At 42.8% G+C, this 22,934-nt stretch overlaps 1 protein-coding gene across 1 annotated transcript in view; it reads left to right on the top strand.

Moving 5' to 3' along the window:
• Positions 1 to 22,934, top strand: part of agps (alkylglycerone phosphate synthase) — an 80,348-nt gene that overhangs the window by 22,860 nt on the left and 34,554 nt on the right. Inside the window, exons 6-11 of the mRNA XM_003226768.4 lie at positions 1,678 to 1,749; positions 2,083 to 2,162; positions 3,550 to 3,630; positions 19,834 to 19,959; positions 20,404 to 20,512; positions 22,023 to 22,150. Of these exons, the coding sequence (XP_003226816.2) occupies positions 1,678 to 1,749; positions 2,083 to 2,162; positions 3,550 to 3,630; positions 19,834 to 19,959; positions 20,404 to 20,512; positions 22,023 to 22,150 (596 nt within the window). The remainder of the gene's footprint in view (positions 1 to 1,677; positions 1,750 to 2,082; positions 2,163 to 3,549; positions 3,631 to 19,833; positions 19,960 to 20,403; positions 20,513 to 22,022; positions 22,151 to 22,934) is intronic.

The following is a 22,934-nucleotide window of genomic DNA, read 5'->3' as shown; positions in this document are numbered from 1 at the left end:
GCCTAGCATTCACTGTTAGTGCAAATTCCTTTATGCACCTATCAGAGCTATATCCTACTGCCCTATAAAATCACTGGATGACCATGGGTTCAGATTTTGAATGACGACACAGACAGACAGACATACACACACATAGAGAGAGATGGTAAAGGTTTCCCCTTGACATCAAGTCTAGTCATGTCCGACTCTGGGGGTTGGTGCTCATCTCCAAAGATTCGGCATTGTCCATAGACGTCTCCAAGATCATGTGGCCGGTATAGCTGAAGCAATATGTATTGATCTACTTACATTTGCATGTTTTCGAACTGCTAGGTTGGCAGAACCTGGGGCTAACAGTGGGAGCTCATCCCGCTCCCCGGATTCTAACTGCCGACCTTTTGGTCAGCAAGTTCAGCAGCTCAGCAGTTTAACTCGCTGCACCATCGGAGGCTCCATGTATATAACTTTTAAAATAGTCAAAAATTAGCCAGCTTATCCACAGGTAAGTGTAAGTACTGTATGTACTTTATGTTGGATAAGCAAGACTACTTTATATATATATTTTTTTGGGGGGGGGGGGGGGGAAGAGCCATCACCTTCTCTGAATAGAGTGATAAAAGACAGGAATGTAGTCCATCCCAAAAAATCTAAAAGAAGCATTGACCCCCTCGAATATCTGCAATGGGGCCACAAATAGAACAGAATAGAATAAGTTTATTGTCATTGTACATTGTACATCAAAATAAAATGCCATCTGGCCTTTTTGAATATCTGGGTGGGAAAATGCTGGGGGTGGTTTGCCCTCGAAAACAGCGCTAGCACTTTCTGTTCTGTCACATCAAAATTCATAATTCTGTCCCCCAAACATGCCCACGATTTATATATTAGGTCTACTTATACAAAAGTATATATGATAATTCTCTTTGCTTGGTTCTATTCCTCCCCTTCCCCCCCCCCCCCCCAAAAAAAAATTGCCAGTGCTTCCAATGGCTATAGCTCCTGATTATTTCAGCTAAAATATAAAGACCTGCTCTATGTTCCTCACTCAAATTCACTAGCTGCTTACTAGAAAAATCTTGCATTTTTCCTTTGTGGTTCTAGCTTTAGTAGAACTGAAAAAGTCAGTCAAGACCCAGTATTTTTGGCATTAAGCAAAAGTCTGATTTCTCAGCCAGGATTTTGAGAGTAATTGGTATACAGGTTCCTTTAAGTTTGCTTTGTTTGTTCTACCTGTCTTTAGTCTTCTGAGTCTATAATTTGATATTTGTTCAGTTTTCATTTTGTTCTAATTTATGTTCAATTTTTGTAGCTTTTAGTTTTACATTCTATGATATTTTTATACATCATGTTTGGGCGTAATTTGTTTTTAAAGCAGCATATAAATTACAAAAATTGAATTAATATTCTTGACTCATGCACAGTTTTTCATGCAAGTGCTACATATAGTTTTATTTGTTCTGTATGACCAGTGTTTGCTTTTGTTTGGGAATTCCTTTTCATTCTGTCAAAAATATGTGGGACATTGATTTATTTCCTTAACAGAAGTATGTCCTCTAAATTAATTGTAAAGGCAAGTTAAAATACCTGAATATATAAATAATTCTAAATATTCTAGAATTAATGGATTGTTACAACTGCTTAATATATTGGGATGCATTTTAATTCTGTCTTTGTTTTTTGTGTTTTTTTTTCTTATAGAGTGTCATGATGATGTAGTTAAAATTGTAGAACTAGCCTGCAAGCATAGTGTTTGTATTATACCATATGGTGGTAAGTAATGCAGCTATTTAGCAACTTTAGGAAAATATTTGTTTCTTTGTCTTTAGTGGCCTGGATCCAAGAACTACTTGAGGCATAGCTAATGAGTGGGGTATGCTTAATGGGTTTGTTTGCTTTTAATGGCAGGCTCCTTTGCTATAGCACATTCTGCTTATGGAAATCTCCAAACTTTCAAATACAATTATTAAAATTGCCTGTGTGTACAGTGCATGTTTGTGTGTCCGCTAGACATGCTTTTTATACCTCCCTATTGGTCAAGTGTAAAGAACTAAATTCAAGACAAATGTCTTCAAATGTTGATGTATTTCTGTGTTATTTTTGTAGGAGGGACAAGTGTTTCCAGTGCTCTTGAGTGTCCTCCTGAGGAAAAAAGAACCATTGTCTCACTGGACACCTCACAGATGGTATGTGAATAAACCTTTTCAAGCAGTGCGCCCCTCCCTGCCAAAATAAATATTTATTGTAGAAATATTTCCCTGGAAATACTCCAGGGTGTTACTCAAGCAGTCATTGTTTACCTGACAACCAAGATCAGAGGGAAGCTCCCTGTAAATGTCTCCAATGTTGACACAAATGTTTTATTATCTATACAAAAGGTTATCTGGAATTGTATAGGGCTGGGTAGCTGATTGTACATCCGACCCAGACTTTCTTATACCCTAAACCTAATGCTTTCTGTCACATTTGGGCAGTCTAATATAAATACCGTCACCGGATTTGATTGTTCATAGATCTTTATAAAATATTCCAAATCTGAGACCATGGGAGGTTTGAATAACTTAATGGAGCAGTTTTAAGGGGGCAAGATTAACATGGGAGTCATATCCTCGTACACAATAAAATATGCACTTCCGGTTTAAGTAAATATTACTGCCAGTGTAGTACAAGATACTATTTTATATTTCTTGAACATAATGTTTTTGCAAGGCAGTCTGTGCAGAATCCTTTGCGTTAGATTTCTATGCATGATATTATGTTGGCCAGATCTGAGTGATTCCACTTCCATCGTTCAGGATTTGTATTAGTTATTAGTCGTATTATCTTTAAAATCATGACCATGAATAAGAAACTGCTTTCTGCTACATTAGTATCTTTCACTGTTCCGAAGATTTGGTCTTGGTTTATTGTTGCGTGATACCATTGAAAAAATTGATGTATCATGAAATCTATTTCAAATGGCCAGCAACCTTGTGCTTGGATAGAGTCCTCAATTCTTACTTTAATATCTATGCCTTAATAACTGTCTGCCATTTTGCATCAGTCTCTGGGCAGCAGTCTACTTCTGTTGTATTCTATTCTTTTCACAACTCTCTGATTCAACTACCTCTTTCCCCATAATCCAATGATAATAGGGAGAGACTCAGTAAAGTGTGGATTAAATGTCATGGAAGTCTGCAGTAGGAATGGAATAAAGTTTCAGTTCTGTTATCATTGGGCATGGATGTAAAACATTGGTCTTTATTTCAATTTGGGGGTGCATGGGGGCTGTGCCATTATAACACCAGAAAGAGGATAAATAACTTAAAAGTTATTTTAGTTTTATTTGTTTATATTAGGGGTGGGAAAAGCACAGCCTTCCTGATATAAGAAAGTCCCCTTTAACTTTCCCCAAACTGCTTATATATAGATAGATTTTTTAAAATCTTCTTTGTTTGACTTTTTTCAAAACAGTAACAGAAGGTGTGAAGAGAGGAATTGGCTCCTGTGCAGTTGCTCATAGAAATACATGCTTTCCAGCTTCTGTGGAATATGTTGGTTCTTTCATGAGTCTTTTTTCTTCCTTTGCAATAGAATAGGATTCACTGGATAGATGAGAAAAACTTGACTGCTCATGTTGAAGCAGGCATTGCTGGACAAGACTTGGAAAGACAGGTATTTTCAACTTGTTTCTTTGGTAATTATTGTAGTTTTATTTCTGCTGAATTTACAGTGTGTATTGTTTCAGGGAAGATATTACATTGTCAGGCACTTCAAAATGGCTCCAGTTTCTTCAGCGTAGTTTCTGTGAAATCTGCAACTGTGGTATTTCCTGTGTCCACGCAGCTGTTTCGGATTTTTCAAAAAAGCTTGTTCAGTTAGGGACTCCAGCAATGATATAATCAGGTAGCTTGACTTGAGCCCTCAGTTCCTTTTGTCCGCAAAAGCAGCAACAACTTGGTGTTCTCTACTCCTCTAAAGATTATTGGTTTGACTCAAGGACTCCAGTTTGACTTCTCTAACATACTGGGACTCCAACTTGTGTTCTAGGACCTTTGTTTATCCTACTCAGGCCAGTATGGCATTTTCTTCAACTTTAAAATGTATGGTCTGTGGGGGGAAGTTGCTCCAGGGTAACTCCCATCCCCTTTGTGTTTCTTGCTGGTGGGAGGATGAACCCACTCCCTGTCTCCCAGCTACCACGTCATCTGAGACACAGGCTTCTTTGCCCTTGGCAGCAGGCAGTAGCTTACCTTCTTTTTCTTCTGTACCCCTCACTCAGAAAGCAGGAGGGAAGAAAACTTTTAAATAGCCTACTGCCCCTCGGGAAAACCAGGAAGGGGCAGAGCCTGCTCCGGCGAAATGCTGCTGTAAAACTAAGTGGCTTGCCACCAGTAGCACTGTTTTGGGGTGCGGCCTGGCCTCTCAGCTGCTTCTGTCTTCAGAGGACAGCCTGCTTGCACAGCCCATGCTTTCCCCAACCCACCTACCCCAGCAGGCAGTGGACGCTGCAGCGATCCCTGCCATGCTTTTGCCCCCCTCAGGAGAGGGGAGGCTTGGGCAGCCACGCCGCCTGTGCGAGTGATGGCTAGCTGAGGTTTTGGGCTCAGTCCATGGAGGATGACCCCTCCCTCTGCATCTCGCCACCTGGGAGCTTCAGTGATAGCTCAAAATGCAAGTATTATGTCTTCTGGCCCCCTTTCTGCCCCCTTCTGCCACTTGGTCCATGCCTCAACAGGTAGGATGATACTATTTTGGTCAGGCACCATATGACCCTCTTTTCCTTCTCAGGGATTTGGAGGCTTTTATTTTGGTTTCAAGGTTTTCCTCTCAGCTGCAACCAGCAGGCATTCCCTACTCTTGAGAAAGACTCAGTTTACCAGTTTCCGCGGGAGATGAGTCACCTTCTTTTTCCTCTTTAATTGCATATTTGGCTTATTCCATGCAGTTGCCTTCTGTGTCTTCTTCTGATGCACCAGTAGATTTGCTTTTGCCGGCTGAGCAACAGCAGGAACAAGTTCCAAGTACGGTTCTTCCAGTGCTTGCAAAAAGGCAGTGGTTAGTTAACCCTACTAAACCAAACTCTATTGTGGTCAGAGTCATTCAGTCCAAGAAGGCTAAGAAGCTCAGGCTAGCCTGCTAGTCAGAGAAGGAAAGAAAATGGATGCCTGTGGGAAGAAGATCCACACTGCCACAAGCCTGTTCACGTGCATGGCTCACTACCAAATATATGGCAGCCTGTCAAGCATTCCTATGGGATAACTTAACACCTTATTTAGATCTTCTCCCCCTAGAACATCAGCAGATTCCAAGTGTTTTCTATCAGGAAGCTCTCACCTTAGCCTCTCATCAAAAATACATGGCTAAGCATGGCGCCGATAAAGCAGGTAAGATGTTTGCAGTCACTTTGGCTATCTGCCACCATGCTTGGCTGAGATCCTCTACCCTCTCCGAAGAAGCTTAGAGCCATGGAGGTGAAACTGCCCATGGCAGAAGACAGTCTGTTTCATTCTGAAAAAGTCCCTCAGCTGAAAAGTATGTACAAGATTCAGCAGGCAGCTTCTAAATTTGGTTTTTCAGCTTAACCCGTTTTCCAGCCTAGACTTGGGTGACCAGCCCCTCAGCTCAACTATCATCAACCTACTTGGCCTGTCCCTTTAGGCCTCAGCAGGGCCAGAACCCTAGGACTTCTCTGACTGGAAGACATCATTTCTCCACCCGAAGACACCACCAGACTAAAGGGAAGTAGCAAGATCAGGGCCGTTGCCGCTTTTAGCACTTACATCTCTCATCACCCTTGATAATGGTATTCTTCCTTCCACACAGGGTGAGGGTTACACTTCTTCTTTAATAGCCTCCAACCTTTCAGCTCCTATTTTTGGACCTCGACTAGAGCCATTTTAGATGCATGGCATCAGATTACTTCTGATTAATGGATGTTGGACATGATAGAGCATGTCTATGCTATTGAACTCCTTGAACTGCCCCCAGTAGACTCTGCAGGCCACTCCTTTTTCTCCTGTGTTATGGCAGGTGGTAATTACTTCACTTCAGAAAGGAGCAGTAGCTCCTTTATATCTTTCTATGTTTTCCTTTTTTTCCAAATACTTTTTGGTTCCCAAGAAAGGCGGTGGGGCTTTAGCCATTTTGGACCTTATTTATTTATTAGCAACATTTACATCCTGCCCTTCTCATCCCGAAGGGGACTCAGGTCGACTTACAAGTCATATGTACATACAATATATTATATTATTCGTATAGCACAATATAATAATTATATATTGCTATATTTTACTAGAAGACATAATGCATATATTGCTTACCACAAATTTTGGATAGTGTCATTACCAACCATCCTCACTCTGTTATGCAGCAACACATGGTTTGCTAACACTGATTTGAAGAATGCCTATTTTCATGTGGTGATTCGATCATGAGAACATAGATTTTTTATTTATTTATTTTACTAAGAGTCAGGCCTTTTCATTTCAAGACCTTTCTTTTGGTATCTCCACAGCTCCATGGGTGTTTACTAAGGTAAGGGCTGTGGTGGCGGTTCATCTTTGGATGCGTGGGGTAGTAGTTTATCCCTATATTGATGACTGTTTTTTGGTGGCACCGTCCTGTGAACTTCTACAGAGGAACATTAGTTTACTCTTTTTTTACTGCAGAAGTTGGCCATAGGTAAAATCTCATATTCAGCCTACCCAAACAACCTAATTTATTGCAGCCATATTGGACTTCAGGCACACAGAGGCCTACTTGCCAGAAGACAGCTTCCGGAATCTGTGAACGTTGCCTCTTTGAGTCTGACAGAAGCCTTCCATCTGTGCTACGTATGTTCACTGCCCCTTGGGACACATGGCCTCCACCATAGCTGTCACTCCTTTCTCTCGTTTGTGTCTTCAGCCCCTCTAGAATAGGTTTCTTTGGACATTCCAGCCCATGCAAGATGACCCCAACAAACGTCTTATCGTGCTTTAGCAGGTCTGGTGGACTCACAACTCCAATCTATCTGTGGGCGTACCCTTTCGTCTTCTGAGACCCTCAATGATATTAGCAACAGCTTCCCTGTCAGGTTGGGGAGCTCACCTTGAGGCTCACACCATCCATGGTCCTTGGTCGGCCATAGAGGGCCCACAACACATTAACTGTCTGGAGTTACTTGCAGTAGAAGGGGCAATGCACTCTTTCCATCATTTGCTCAAAGACCGTATTGTTCAGCTTACCACCAACACTACAGTGGTATTCTATATCAGCAAACTAGACAGAACATGCTCTCGTGCTTTGCTTGCCTTCACCATCAGAATCTGGGACTGGTATATAGCCAACAACATCACTATCAGCCCTTTGAATTCAGGGAGCTGACTAGGCCCTCTTAATAACCTTTCAGTAGAGCCAGGATCTCTGGGGGGTGGGGTCCTGGGGGGGGGAGGGTTCCATCGAGGGTTCCATCGAGGTCGTGTGGGGGAGGAGGGGGTGCGGCCAACAGTTTCCCAGGGAGAAGCGCAACAGGTGTCTTGCGACCCTGGAGAAGGTTAGGTGTGGTAGCCTCCATGGCAGCCCCTCCGGGTTGAAGGTACTGCTGCTTAATGCCAGATCCATCAGTGGGAAATCTGCAATTATCCAGGACTTAATCCTGGATGAGCAGGCGGATCTGGCTTGCATCACCGAGACCTGGTTGGATGAACTGGGTGGGGTAAACCTTACCCAGCTTTGTCCTCCGGGTTTCGGGGTGCATCAGCAGGCCAGGCCTGGAGGGCGGGGAGGTGGGGTTGCGGTGGTCTTTCGGCAGTCCATCGCCCTGGTCAGATGCGCCGTTCCGCAATCTGCTGGGTTTGAGTGTCTCCACTTGAAGGTGGGTACCCGGGACAGTTTGGGGATTCTGCTGGTGTACCGTCCACCCCGCGACACAGCAGTCTCCCTACCTGAGCTAGCTGAGGTGGCCTCTAGCGTGGTGTTCGGCTCCCAGCGCCTTTTGGTATTGGGTGACTTCAATATCCACGCTGAGGCCACCTTGACAGGTGCGGCTCAGGAATTCATGGCCGCCATGACGACCATGGGGCTGTCCCAAGTAATATCGGGTCCCACCCATCAAGCTGGTCATACACTCGACCTGGTCTTTGTTGTGGGCGACGGTTTGGTCAAAGTGGAAGAGCAAACTATTCTTCCATTGTCATGGTCTGACCATTATCTGATCAGTTTAAGACTCACCGTGTCCTCAAACCTCCGCAGGGGTGGTGGACCCATTAAGATGGTCCGCCCCAGGAGACTTATGGATCCTGAGGGACTCCTGGCGTCTCTTGGGGTTCTGTCTGCTATGGAGGCTGACGATCCTGTCGATGCCTTGGTCGCTCGTTATAATACCGAGTTGTCCAGGGCTATTGACATGATCGCTCCCGAACGTCCCCTCTCGCTGCGTGGAGTTGCCCCGGCTCCCTGGTTCACCGGGGAGCTGGCGGAGTTGAAACGTGGGAGAAGGAGACTAGAGTGGCGCTGGCGGAGAACTCGCGACGTTTCTGACCGAGCACGGTCTAAAGCCGCTATTAGAGCTTATTCCGCAGCGTTGCGGGCAGCCAGGAAGGTTTTCACGACTGCCCGCATCGCGTCTGCAACAAATAGATCTTCTGAGTTGTTCCGAGTTGTTGGGGAGCTCCTCCACCCTTCTCAGGGTGGGGGGGCACCTGACTCCTCGGCAACTCGGTGTAGCGAGTTCGCTCACCATTTTGCAGACAAAGTCACTCAGATTCGTGCCGACTTGGACGCCAGTCTTGATGCATTGCCAGGTGAGGTAACCGAGGCATCTGTCTGTTCGATCTTGTGGGATTCGTTTCAGTTTGTGCAACCTGATGATGTGGACAAGATTCTTGGAGCGGTGAGGGCGACTACCTGTGCCCTAGATCCCTGCCCATCTTGGCTTTTAAAACAGGCCAGTGGTGGGTTAGTTGATTGGTTTGTGGCAATAATTAATGCCTCTTTGGGGCAGGGCAAATTTCCATCTAGCCTAAAACAAGCAGTGGTTAGGCCTATTCTGAAGAAGACCTCATTGGATCCGACCAATCCGTGTAACTACAGGCCAATCTCTAACCTACCATTCTTGGGCAAGGTCTTGGAGCGGGTGGTTGCCTCTCAGCTCCAGGGATTCTTGGAAGATACGGATTTTCTGGACCAATCTTCAGGCCTGGGTTCAGTACCGAGACGGCTTTGGTCGCCTTGGTGGATGACCTCCGCAGGGAGCTGGACAGGGGGAGTGTGACCCTGCTGGTTCTCTTGGACATCTCAGCGGCTTTCGATACCATCGACCATGGTATCCTTCTGGGGCGGCTCTCTGGGATGGGCCTTGGGGGTACTGCACTCCAGTGGCTCCAGTCCTTTCTGGAGGGTCGTTCCCAGTTGGTGAAGCTGGGGGACACCTCCTCGGACCCCTGGCCATTGACCTGTGGGGTCCCGCAAGGTTCTATTTTGTCCCCCATGCTTTTTAACATCTACATGAAACCGCTGGGAGAGGTCATCCGGAGTTTTGGAGTACGGTGCCATCTCTACGCGGATGACACCCAACTCTACTACTCTTTTCCACCTAAATCCAAGGAAGCCCCTCGGATTCTGGACCAGTGTCTGGCCGCTGTGTTGGCCTGGATGAGGGTGAACAAACTGAGACTTAATCCTGACAAGACAAAGGTCCTCCAGGTCAGTCGTGCGGCCGATCGGGGTATTGGGTGGCAACCTGTGCTTGACGGGGTCGCACTCCTCCTGAAGGCGCAGGTCCGCAGCTTGGGGGTCCTCCTGGATTCGGGGCTGACGCTTGAGGATCAGGTGTCGGCCGTGGCCGGGAGGGCCTTTGCACAACTAAAACTTGTGCGCCAGCTGCGACCATACCTCGAGAAGTCTGATCTGACCATGGTGGTCCATGCCTTAGTTACCTCTAGACTGGACTATTGCAATGCGCTCTACGTGGGGCTGCCTTTGAAGACGGCCCGGAAATTACAACTAGTACAGCGATCGGCAGCCAGGCTTCTAACTGGAGCGAATTACAGGGCACGTTCAACGCCTCTGTTTAAGGAGCTCCACTGGCTGCCGTTTACTTTCCGGGCCCAATTCAAGGTGCAGGTTATCACCTACAAAGCCCTAAACGGTTTGGGACCCACCTACCTTAGAGACCGCATCTCCCCCTACGAACCCGCACGTTCTCTTCGCTCGTCGGGGGAGGCCCTCCTCTCGCTCCCACCACCCTCGCAGTCACGGTTGGTGGGGACGAGAGAGAGGGCCTTCTCTGTCGTGGCCCCCCGGCTTTGGAACTCGCTTCCTAGAGAGATCAGGCAGGCCCCCACCCTCCTCTCCTTCCGTAGGAGTTTAAAAACCTGGCTCTTTCAAAAGGCCTTTGATACTTAATCTGGTGTTGGACTGATCGATCTGCCCATTTTATAATAGCCCCATTCTTGAGGTGTTGCCAATGCTATATTGCACTTTGTCCATTTTAACTGTGAAATTACCTTCCCCATTTCGGCCCATTTCGGCACATGTTGCACGTTGCCTGGGTTCTATGAATTAGTCTCCAGTGTTAATATTGTATGTTTTATGTTGATTTTAACGATTGTTTTTACTGTAATTGATGTTTTTATTGGATAACTGTTTTATTGCTGTGTTTTGATATTTGATTGTTTTATCGGGCAAGGCCCCATGTAAGCCGCCCCGAGTCCCTTCGGGGAGATGGGGTGGGGTATAAAAATAAAGTTATTATTATTATTATTATTATTATTATTATTATTATTATTATTATTATTATCAGTGCCATTCATGTTCTGGGCATCAAGAACTCTCTTGTCAGCTCTCTCAACCAGACAACTTATGCCAACCATGAATGGTTCCTTCAGCCTTCTCAGGTTTGAGCTCTTTTTCTCAGGTGGCAAGCTCTCCTTGTGGACTTGTTCGCCTACCTCCTCAACACAAAATGCCAGGTTTTTTGGTGCACGTCTTCATTGTCATCACCAGACATGATGCTTAGGGGATGCCTTCCTTCTGGATTGGACTACAATCCTCCTTTCCATCTTTCCATCCCTACCACACTTATGCAGAGTGATGGCATGTCTTTAGGCAGAAAGGGTCAACTGCATTTTGATCAACCTGTGGTAGCCTCACCAGCCATGGTTTGCCACTCTTCTTCAACTAGCTAGTGACAATTACATTTGGTTGCCACTCAGATCGGACTTGTTGACCTTAGGCAACATCATAATCACATACTCTTAAATCAGATACTTATGGTTGATGACATGGTGAATCCAACCTTGGGCCTCTCTCAGTCATTAAGAGACATCTTGGATCTTGCTCTTAGGCCTGCCACCAAGTATTCCTATCTTTACAAGTGGTGTCAATTTTGCACCTTTGTGCAACAGCAGGGGGTTGAACCTCTGTCTGCACCCACTCCTATTACTTCACTTTTTGCTTTTACTATCTGACTTTGGATGTCATTATCACCTATAAAAGTTTATCTTTCAGCTATAGCTTTATTCAGAAGAGAACACTCTTCCCTCTCCCTTTTCTGATCCTCTTGTCAATAGGTTCTTACAGGGACATGGGAATTTTTGGCCACAATACGCCCTGTGCCTCCTTCCTGGAAATTGGAGGTTGTTCTTTGAGCTCTTTCAAAGCCACCATTTGAACCAATGGCTATTTCTGACATATCCCATCTCTACTGGAAGACTGGCTTTTTGGTAGCCATCACCTCTGCCTGTCATACGAGCGAATTCATGCCCTTCGGGTCGATGACCCTTACCTTAGATTCCATAAGGATAAAGTGGTATTCCATACTGACATGTTGTTCCTACCCAAGGTAGCATCACAATATCACATGTCTCAAGACATTGTTCTTCCCACTTTATTTCTAGACCCTGCTATGCCTCTTGAGCATTCTTTACATCTCCTTGATGTGCACAGGGCTCTTGCTTTTTACATGCACCACACTGCTCCACTGCGGAAGTCACCAAGACTTTTTGTCCAATATCAGAAAGACACCATGAGCCTTCCTGTATCACCTCAGAGTTTGGCATCATGGATTGTCTCTGCTATCTGTCTGGCATATCTGTTGGCAGGACTGTACTTATTTGTTCAGATCCATGCACACTCTACTCGACCAGTGGCTATGTCTATGGCATTCTTGCACAGAGTGCCACTGGATGCATTTATCGGGTGGCCATTTGGTCGACACCGCACACTTTCCTCTCCCATTACAAACTGAATTTGGCCGCCAAGAAGCATGCGGCTTTTGGGAGAACAATTCTTTTTTCTGTACTGGCATGATGCCCACCATCCGTGGGACAACTCGCTAGTCTACCACAGGTGCCGATTTCACAGAAACCATGCTGAAGAAAGTAAGGTTGCTTACCTGTAACCGTGTTTCTTCGAGTGGTTATCTGTGAAATTCACACAACCCGCCCATCCTCCCCGCATTCTGTCATGCCTTCATTCACAACTGCTGCTTTGCGGTACGAAACTGAAGGCTCAAGCCCCGCTGCCTGGTTATATCATTGCTGGGGATAGGCGGGGCTGGAGTCCCTAATTAAACAAGCTTTTTAGAACAATACAAAACAGCTGTGTGGATGCAGGAAATACCACAGGTGCGAATTTCACAGATAACCACTTGAAGAAATAGGGTTACAGATAAGCAACCTTACTTTCTTCCACCCTTGAAATGTTACTTATGTGCCCGTTAATGTCTTTCCTGAAGTCTTGATGTCTACTCTCACTGATACAACATTTGATACTATCTGCCCACCTGCAATACAAGGTTTTTTTGTGTTGTTGATGTTTAAAACCTTTGTTTATCATCTTTTAGCCTACCAAATCTCCTGAAGTAAAACACAACAGATTAAAAAAATTGAAAATCATTTTAAGAAACAATTTGAAAAACAAACCAATCCTAGTTTTAAGCCTATCTTGAGTTTAAGAATAAAAGGTCATATGAAATATTGTAGTTTTGGCTGAAAAGCTGATGTTCAGTTAAAGGATGGAACCAGCTGAATATCTCTTGTAAAGGAGTTACACAATTGAGGTGCAGAGAAAGCCCTGGCTTTTCTACTTGCCAATCAGTCCTTCTTGATGTTAGAATATGCAGCAGGATTTCTGCTGAAGATGTCAAATACTACACAGGCTCTGGGAGGAGGCAGCCTTTCAGATATACAGTAGAGTTCTGGTTATCCAAGATAAAGGGGCGGGCCCAATCTCGGATAACCGAACTGCTTGGATAATAGGGAGGCCCTATTATCCCTCCTGGCAATCGGGTTTAGGGAAGCACACCGCGAGCGTTGCTAGGCAGCAGCGATCGCGGGGCGCTTCCCTGGGCCGAGGGTTTGCTGAGGGACGAGCCCCGTCCCACGGCGAGCCCTTGCCCCTTCCTCCTCCCTCTCCCTCTCCTTCTCTCGAACTCGAGAGAAGGAGAGGGAGGGGTGCCCCTGGTGGCGCCTCGAATAATACGGAGTCTCAGTTGACCGGAACTCTTCTGTACTGGCCTCAAAGTATTTATGTCTTTTAGGTCAAAACCAACATATTAAGTTCATAGCTTTAGCTTTCAAACATACACACATAGATACCTTCATACATTTACTTTGTATTCTGCTTTTCTCTCATATGGGACCCACAGCATGCACACATTAAAACAATACAGCTAAAACCATATGAAATTCCAAAATTAAAGTATTTAAATATTCTTATTTCTGTTTCAAAATGTGATGCAGGAAATGTTTGAAATGTGTCTTCCATGACAGCAGTGCACACAATGCTGAACAATTTGGCTCATAATCTACATTAAAAGAGCTGTTATATAATGATTCTAAATTATGATGTTGTATTCATAACTGAAAAGGTTTTAATGATCCAATTAATAGCCTTCACAAGTATCTTGACTAAAGAAGAGAAGGCTGAGGATGATGGGAACAGGGAAGCCCAGAAAAAAATATTATGCCCCTGCCCCACTTTGTAATGGGTTTGCTTGTTGTAAAGCCTAATATCCGTTTAGCCCCTTGCACTGTTTCAGTAAGTAACAGTTGATAAAAATATTCTTGTGCTAGATAACTGGTTTCTTAATTCTGAAATCACTGCCTAGTTGTGCTTTTATGAAAGACTGAATTTAAAACAGTCATTTAATTATTAAAAATATAGATGCTTGAAAAACATATTTGGATCCTTGCTATTTCTGATTCAGGGACCACACATAAAGGGAGGAAGATTCAGTAGAGTTTCCCAAAAACTGGTTTTTGTTAGAACCCCTAACACAGCACTTTCTGATGAGCTGGCCTTTCATACTTTTTATTTTTATATCCTCTTATCATTTGATGTAGTATTTTAACCTTTCCAGAGCTGTACTTTTTTTAAAGGTTAAAATTAAAATGCACAGAGCATATTCTCTTAATTTAAATGACATTTTTCCAGGCTAGTAACTTCTGATGTTTCACCAACTGCTCCATTCTTGAAATGCCACAGAATCTTTTGTCCCACTAGAATAAAGTATAATAGCTTCTTTTCTAGCAGTTTCATTCTTTAAAACTAGAACACTAAATTCCAGCCATTTCTGTTTCTGAGCTTTTTCTCTACAGGAAAATAGCTTTGAATAGAATTTTAGTGTATATTTTAGATGCCTTGTATACATCCATATCATCTCTGGATATAAATATACATTGAGGTAGTGTTCTGCATAGTGTTCTGCACGAGGAAACTCTTTAGGGATCTGAAGAACTTTCCAGAACCAGTTCTTTGATGGTACACAGACCTGCAGAAAGGAAAACAAAATTCTAGTATCACAGTCTCCTTATAGTGTTGGATTTATGCTTAGGTTTTGACATGTGAAGCATGATTCTGAAGTTATATCCCCTTTTCTTGTACTAAGTCATGAAGGGAGGTCAGAAGATTTCCTGTAACATTCAAAACATACATTATTTAGCAACTGCTACAGGATTATTTCCATGATATATGAAAGAACAGCCCAGTGAGTCAACGAGATCTCCTAAATACTTTTGATTTTGATACCAGGATGGAAAATGTAGTGCTGTATAGGAAATACAAAAATGATTTAGACAACCTGCAAAAATGCTACAATATGAATTCCTATCCATACAAAAAAACAAACAAACCAGGATTTAAAATATACAGTACTTACATTGTGTATATAAAATAAACTTTTCAAAGAATCATAGAATCATAGAATAGTAGAGTTGGAAGAGACCTCATGGGCCATCCAGTCCAACCCCCCGCTAAGAAGCAGGAAATCGCATTCAAAGCACCCCCGACAGATGGCCATCCAGCCTCTGCTTAAAAGCTTCCAAAGAAGGAGCCTCCACCACAGTCTGGGGGAGAGAGTTCCACTGCCGAACAGCCCTCACTGTGAGGAAGTTCTTCCTAATGTTCAGGTGGAATCTCCTTTCCTGTAGTTTGAAGCCATTGTTCCATGTCCTAGTCTGCAGGGCAGCAGAAAACAAGCTTGCTCCCTCCTCCCTATGGCTTCCCCTCACATATTTGTACATGGCTATCATGTCTCATCTCAGCCTTCTCTTCTGCAGGCTAAACATGCCCAGCTCTTTAAGCCTCTCCTCATAGGGCTTGTTCTCCAGACCCTTAATCATTTTAGTCGCCCTCCTCTGGACGCTCCCTTCATCAACATCTCCCTTCATCTGCGGTGCCCAAAATTGGACACAGTATTCCAGGTGTGGTCTGACCAAGGCAGAATAGAGGGGGAGCATGACTTCCCTGGATCTAGACACTATTCCCCTATTGATGCAGGCCAGAATCCCATTGGCTTTTTTAGCTGCCGCATCACATTGTAGGCTCATGTTTAACTTGTTGTCCACGAGGACTCCAAGATCTTTTTCGCACACACTGCTGTCAAGCCAGGCGTCCCCCATTCTGTATCTTTGATTTCCATTTTTTCTGCCGAAGTGAAGTATCTTGGATTTGTCCCTGTTGAACTTCATTTTGTTAGTTTCGGCCCATCTCTCTAGTCTGTCAAGATCGTTTTGAATTCTGCTCCTGTCTTCTGGAGTGTTAGCTATCCCTCCGAGTTTGGTGTCATCTGCAAACTTGATGATCGTGCCTTCTAACCCTTCGTCTAAGTCGTTAATAAAGATGTTGAACAGAACCGGGCCCAGGACGGAACCCTGCGGCACTCCACTGGTCACTTCTTTCCATGATGAAGACAACGCATTGGTGAGCACCCTTTGGGTTCGTTCGATTAGCCAATTACAGATCCACCTAACCGTAGTTTTGTCTAGCCCACATTTAACTAGTTTGTTTGCCAGAAGGTCGTGGGGGACTTTGTCGAAGGCCTTACTGAAATCCAGGTACGCTACATCCACAGCATTCCCTGTATCGACCCAACTCGTAACTCTATCGAAAAAAGAGATCAGATTAGTCTGGCATGACTTGTTATTGGTAAATCAGTGTTGACTATTAGCAATGACCGCATTTGTTTCTAAGTGTTTGCAGACCACTTCCTTAATGATCTTTTCCAGAATCTTGCCTGGTATTGATGTGAGGCTGACCGGACGTTAATTGTTTGGGTCGTTCTTTTTTCCCTTCTTGAAGATAGGGACCACACTCGCCCTCCTCCAATTCGAAGATGATTGCCAGTGGTTCTGAAATAACTTCCGCTAGTTCCTTCAATACTCTTGGATGTAGCTGATCTGGCCCTGGCGACTTGAATTCGTTTAGAGTGGCCAGGTGTTCCTGGACAACTTGTTTCCCTATTTGGGGTTGGATTTCCCCCAATCCTTCGTCCATTCCATGTTGCTGAGGTTGAAGATGGCTTTCTTTTTGTGAAAAGACCGAGGCAAAGAAGGCATTAAGCAGTTCTGCCTTTTCCCTATCCCCTGTCACCATCACCCCATCTTCTCCTTGCAGTGGCCCTATCGCCTCCTTTTTCTTCCTTTTTCTACCAACGTAAGCAAAAAAACCTTTTTTGTTGTTTTTTATGTCCCTGGCAAGCCTGAGCTCATTTTGTGCTTTAGCCTTGCGAACCTTTTCCCTACAGGTGTTGGCTATACGTTTGAATTCTTCTTTGGTGATTTCTCCCCTTTTCCACTTCTTGTGCATGTCACTTTTGAGCTTTAGCTCAGTTAGAAGTTCTTTGGACATCCATTCTGGCTTCTTTGCATTTGTCTTATTTTTCTTCTTTGTCCAGAATGCGTGTTTGACTTGTCTTACTTTCAGCATTCCTTTGTATTGCAAACTGCAGGAGCACGTGGTCACTTGCCCCTAAGGATCCAACCACTTCAACTGTATTGATCAGGTCTTCCACATTTGTTAAGATTAGATCAAGAGTTGCTGATCCCCTTGTTGCCTCTTCCACCTTCTGGACCATAAAATTGTCTGCAAGGCAAGTAAGGAATTTGTTGGACTTTGTACTCTTGGCCGAGTTTGTTTTCCAGCAGATATCGGGATAATTGAAATCGCCCATGACTACTATATCTCTTCTTTGTGCCTGTTTGGTCAGCTGTTGACAGAAAGCTTCATCAAGTCCTTCATCCTGACTCGGAGGTCTGTAGTAGACACCCACGACAATGTCTTTTTGAGTCCCGGTTCCCTTGATTCTTATTCAGATGCTTTCAAGCTGGTTTCCCGGATTACAGTCTTGCATTTCTTCTGCAACGTAACTGTTTTTGACATATAAAGCTACTCCCCCTCCTCTCCCCTTTGTTCTATTTCTGTGAAAGAGGTTATAGCCCTCAATGGTTAAATTCCAGTGATGGGAGTCATCCCACCAGGTTTCAGTGATGCCTATGACATCGTATGTGTGCTGCTGTGCTAAGAGTTGGAGTTCGTCTTGCTTATTTCCCATGCTCTGAGCATTAGTGTAAAGACATGTAAGCCCCTGTGACCTCCCCTTGAGCTGTTTATTTGGGATTATTGTGCTCTCGGTAATTGGTCCTTGCTGTGTTTGTGCAGCCCTCCGTTTAGCCTTTTGGCGGTTCCCTGTAGTCGTGGGTAATATAGTGTTCACCAGGCTGTTGTTCCCCTCCCCCAGTGGATCTAGTTTAAAGTGCGCCTGATGAGGTTTGTGAGTCTGTGTGCAAAAAGATGTTTTCCTACTTGTGTGAGAACAACTGTTGTATGCATTTAAAAAGTGAAATGAGATTAATTGCTTACTAAACTATTCAGTAATCTGTGGTTAATTGTGTTTTTCAAGACCTTGACATTAATAGTTATGCACCAATTTACATTGTGTTACATTTATAATCGCCCAAAATTATTTGTGTCAAATGGGGGGGCCCTGCCTGAACGGACATACTGTGATTTCTGATTAGATTCCATAAACCATGGTTTGCAGTAGCCTTTCAGATCTGTTGTTTTTGAAAGGTTTGTGCATCTGTTGCACATGGGATAGCATAGGACAGAGAGTAGATTGCTTGAACAGATAGAAAAGTCCCATTCTGAAAGATAGCTTACCCTTATATTTAATAGCTAAAATGTATAATTTGTGTTTCAAATAGAGTTCAGCATAGATCATAGTTTTCATGTGACATCTGAACCTGGTCACTAAGGTTGTTCCCATATAATCTTAATGGTCTAATGCTATGAGGGTCCGCCTCCAGTTTGAGCATCCCTTTCTCCCTGCTGAGATTAGCTGTGGCCGACTCCAGTTTTTCTGCAAAATCTTATTTGTACTAAGCCTGTTTATTATTTTTGCAATTGGATACATTTTACCTTACAACAGCCCCAGATTTGCTGCATTAACAGGTACTGGTACATCTTTATGTTTTGGGCATGTTGCGATCCCCTGCACTCATGAAATTCCATAAATAATAACCATATTCTAGTAGAAAATACTAATATTTGATATTTAGGGCCTTCAGGTTATTTAGGGCAATTCAGGAAATTGTTTGTTTGCTGACACTTCAGAGATATTCCACCTCTATTTAGCATTATTAAATAATCCATTTTCTGAACTCTTTTCAGCTCAGAATGTGGTTTCAGGCTCCGTACATGTGACTGGTGGTTGATCCACTTGACATAAGAGAGACTGCTTTGTTTGTCAAGTCCCTCTGCTAGGGTAGCTGTGGGGTCAGCATGTAAAGGCGTTTCATTCAATCTCTCTGAGGCAGCCCAGATGGCAAAGCCAAACTAATAAAGAAAAATGAAACCAGTAACAAATGTATAGGGATTCCTGATCTGCCTAGCAAATATGCTGTCGTTTTACCTACAGAATTCCCAGCCAGATGGCTGTGTATTAAAATAGCTGTTCCCTTCAATCAGTTGTTCAGGATTTCTGCAGACCAGCTGCAAACGATGTAACACAACCTACAAATAAGTGTTTGTTTTATGGCTTTATTTTTTGTTTGAAAATATTTTGTTGCAGTCTTCTGGGTGGTATTGTGCTCTCTGGAATATTCTACATAGTTACATTTAGATTTTTGCAAGTATGGAAATGTACAAGGCTGTGTTTTACAGGAGCATAATACCAGACGTTTAGATCCAGTTCACAATGGAATGTGTGGTTATTATTTTTCATGTTAATGTTCTCCTTATGGACATAGTACAGTGTTAACTTGAGATAGAGGAAGACAAACTTGCAGCATTTCTTATAATACTACTCCTGTCAAATTGATTTCTGTAATAGAAGAAATTGTTGCAATAGTGAAGCATTGTACTGCACTACTTTGCTCTAATACGCACTTACACACTGGAAGAAAGCATAGTAGCAGATATTAGTGTCTGCCACCAATTAAGAATAAGCATTTGTTAAAACTTGTCTCAAACAGATGTATTTCTATTGCTCCAAAGTAAACCTTTTCCTGCTTGTCACTAAAGAAGTACTCATGTATCAACAGAATTATTTTGCTTAAAGATTTTCACCCTTATAAAAGGTTGCAATAATGAATTGTTCTTTCCTTTCTTTAGCTGGGTGAAAGTGGCTACTGTACAGGCCATGAACCAGATTCCATGGAATTCAGTACTCTTGGAGGATGGGTAGCAACAAGAGCATCGGGAATGAAGAAAAATATTTATGGAAACATTGAAGACTTGGTAAAGTTCTGCCCTTTTTTCCCCCCAGAAAATGATTTCACTAAAGTGTTTACATTTCAAGAATACTCCCTTGACTTTTTCTCACTTGAGGAAAACTGTTCTGAGAGGCCAAGCATGTGTTCCAATTTAATCTTAAGCGGACAGCACTTGAGTGTTAAATGTTGGGTTTAACTGAGCCTTTAAGGTACAATTCAGTTCATACATTTAAGAAAAATAATGTTTTCTCTGGCTTGGAGACAAGAAAAGAAAGGTGGAAACAAAAAAGATCTGTATCTTTCTATTCCCCAGTGGTATTATGTTATTTTCTCCTTCCACAGTAGATTGCCTTTTTCTAACAGTGGCATCAAAGTTTGGTCTGGAAGTATTGTGAGCCTTTGCAGTGTTTGTCTGCTCTGTGCATTTACATTTAAATTTAATTTCAGACAAATATCTTATTTTGTGCAGGTGGTTCATATAAAAATGGTAACTCCAAGAGGTGTCATACAAAAAAGCTGTCAAGGACCACGAATGTCAACAGGGCCTGACATCCACCACTTCATTTTAGGATCTGAAGGTAAAATTAAAGCAGAATTGGATCATCTTTGTTGTAGCATTTTGGAGTTTGTGGCTGGCATTCTGTCTTGCAGTAATGGATTTGTAACCTAGAGTTACGGATCCATAACTGCTCCATATTCAGTAAGATTATGTAGCTTTCATGTAAGACTGTGTGAATGCCTCCCCAGGCCCATCTTAACATCCAGCAGCTGCATCGGTGTGTTCAGCTGTCAGTTGGGGCATAAGGAGAAGGATGTTCATTTCCTTTTGCCTGACATTCTGAATATATTTGCCACCAGAGAAAAGAGCAGCTATAGCTGTGATGCCCCAAGTCAAAAAAATAATGTCAAGCTGAAGTTAATCCAATCCATGGCTCATGAACCTCTCTGAAAGCCTTGTGTTTTGACAAAGTGAAAAATCCTGACTGCTTAGGAATGAACGGCATGCTGGAGCATGCCAGTCACTTACTTGTAGTGGGAGCAGCTAAACATACCACAGAGCCTCACCTTGCACTTAGCTTAATATGTCTGTCAGTGATCAGACTTCCTGATCATGTTTATTCCCTCTCAATCAGCCAGAAAAAGGAACCAGAGATTTTCTTTGTGGTCTGTGTAGCTGCTCCTACTGTACATAGGAGTAGTAGAGCTACAGGTCCCAACTCATTGTTTGTGGGAACCATGGCTTATCACGCTGTGTGAATGTAGCCAGTGTCTCTTGGCTGCTAGTTGCTCACTAGATGTAACAACTCAAATCAGATACCTTACTAAATCTCCATTGTTAACAATGGTTTATGATGTATGGATTGAACAAATGGAATGGAGTAAACGTATTTCAACTATTTTGAAACAGAGCAGGAAGTAGGTAATTATTCTCATGTGAGCTCTTCTTTATGCCCCTTTGTTTGCTTCCATTCGTTTCTTTGTCATTTCCCATCATACATCATTCACTTTTCTGATATTCAGCCATTGCCCTTTGTGCCAAATTTCCTACTCATCTAAGTTAAAACTGTTGAAGAATTGAAGATAGCCCTACTGCTGTAGTACATAACAAACAGTACAAACTAATTTTCTTCATATTGGTACTTGGGTAGCCCATCTGAAGAAAACACTCAGACTGAATGCTTCTTCCTATGTGTATCTTGCATTGAACTTTCTCTTCTAGGGCCTTTAAAAAGTTTTCTTATTGCATTCTCCTGTTACATATGTTTGGCTGTTGCAGTGTATTACAATTAATTTAAACTTTTGCAATACATGATCTTTCAAAATACAATATTTATGCAATTAGAAGCCTGTTCCTCACAGTTTGAGAAATACTGCATTAACTGTACACTCCTGTTTGAAGGTTCTCAAGCGGGAAATGTTTTAAGAATTCAGTGAAACTGCCATATGGTTTTCAAAATTAATTTAACCAAAATGACTTCAAATAAATGGAAAGCAATAGGATTCTAGACTTTGCCTTGTAAAATCGTGAACTCTTTTAAGTAATTCCAGCTGCATTAGCAAAATGATTATTTTCCTCTTTTTATAAAGGAACCCTTGGAGTGGTAACAGAAGTTACAATAAAAATTCGACCAATCCCTGAATACCAAAAGTATGGCTCTGTAGTATTTCCAAACTTTGAGAGAGGGGTGGCCTGTTTAAGAGAAGTAGCAAAGCAGGTAAAGTAATCTTATCTTCAATTGTATTTTAATTGCACTTTTTTGAAAGTAGCAGTCTCTGAATGCTTTCACTAGATGGCACACTAATACTCCACTCATCTCTTTCTGAGGCAGGAAATACATTGTGAGGAGGCTTTTCCTCATGCAAGTAGATAGTGAAATAGAACATTGAGATCTTACATTTCTGTGAGTTTCAGTCCTTATACGATAAATTTAAAAAACCCTATTTCTTATTATACTTGGGTAGTGTTTAAAACTTCGGTTGTTTGAATACCCCTATTTCAGTTCAGACATTAATGGTAAGAGAAGAAATAGATGGTCTTGCATCCAAAAAAATAAACCAAGTAGAGTTTTCAGCCTGATCTACAATTGTGTCACTAATAATCTTGGGACATCTCAAGTGCAGAATGCACATAATTTATTGCTTTTAAAGGAAGTTCTAGGGACAGAGCTTGAAGGGTAGGGGAACCCTGACTATTCTCCCAGGTGCCTTTGGTTCCATGGGATATCAGACGATTGAAGATTTTCCATTCCAAATACACAAAATGTCTGATGGCTCATCATCCACTTGACAATACAACTTCCATATGCAGCAGTATAAGTGTAGCATAGATTCTGAATGTTCGTATTGTATTTATTGGACTCGAAGATTAAAGAAACATGTATGTGGAAATCTGAAAAATATTTAAAATTAAAAAGTTATACCTTCTTTAAGCTAAACAATCATGTAGCCTCTAGATTATTTTTCTGAGTAGTAGAAAAATTGCAAATAATAGATGGTCAA

The sequence above is a fragment of the Anolis carolinensis genome, chromosome 1, assembly GCF_035594765.1.
Source record: "Anolis carolinensis isolate JA03-04 chromosome 1, rAnoCar3.1.pri, whole genome shotgun sequence".
Classification (NCBI taxonomy): domain Eukaryota; kingdom Metazoa; phylum Chordata; class Lepidosauria; order Squamata; family Dactyloidae; genus Anolis; species Anolis carolinensis.
The sequence above is the reverse complement of the archived record's forward strand: the minus strand, read 5'-3'. Positions and strand labels throughout refer to the sequence as shown.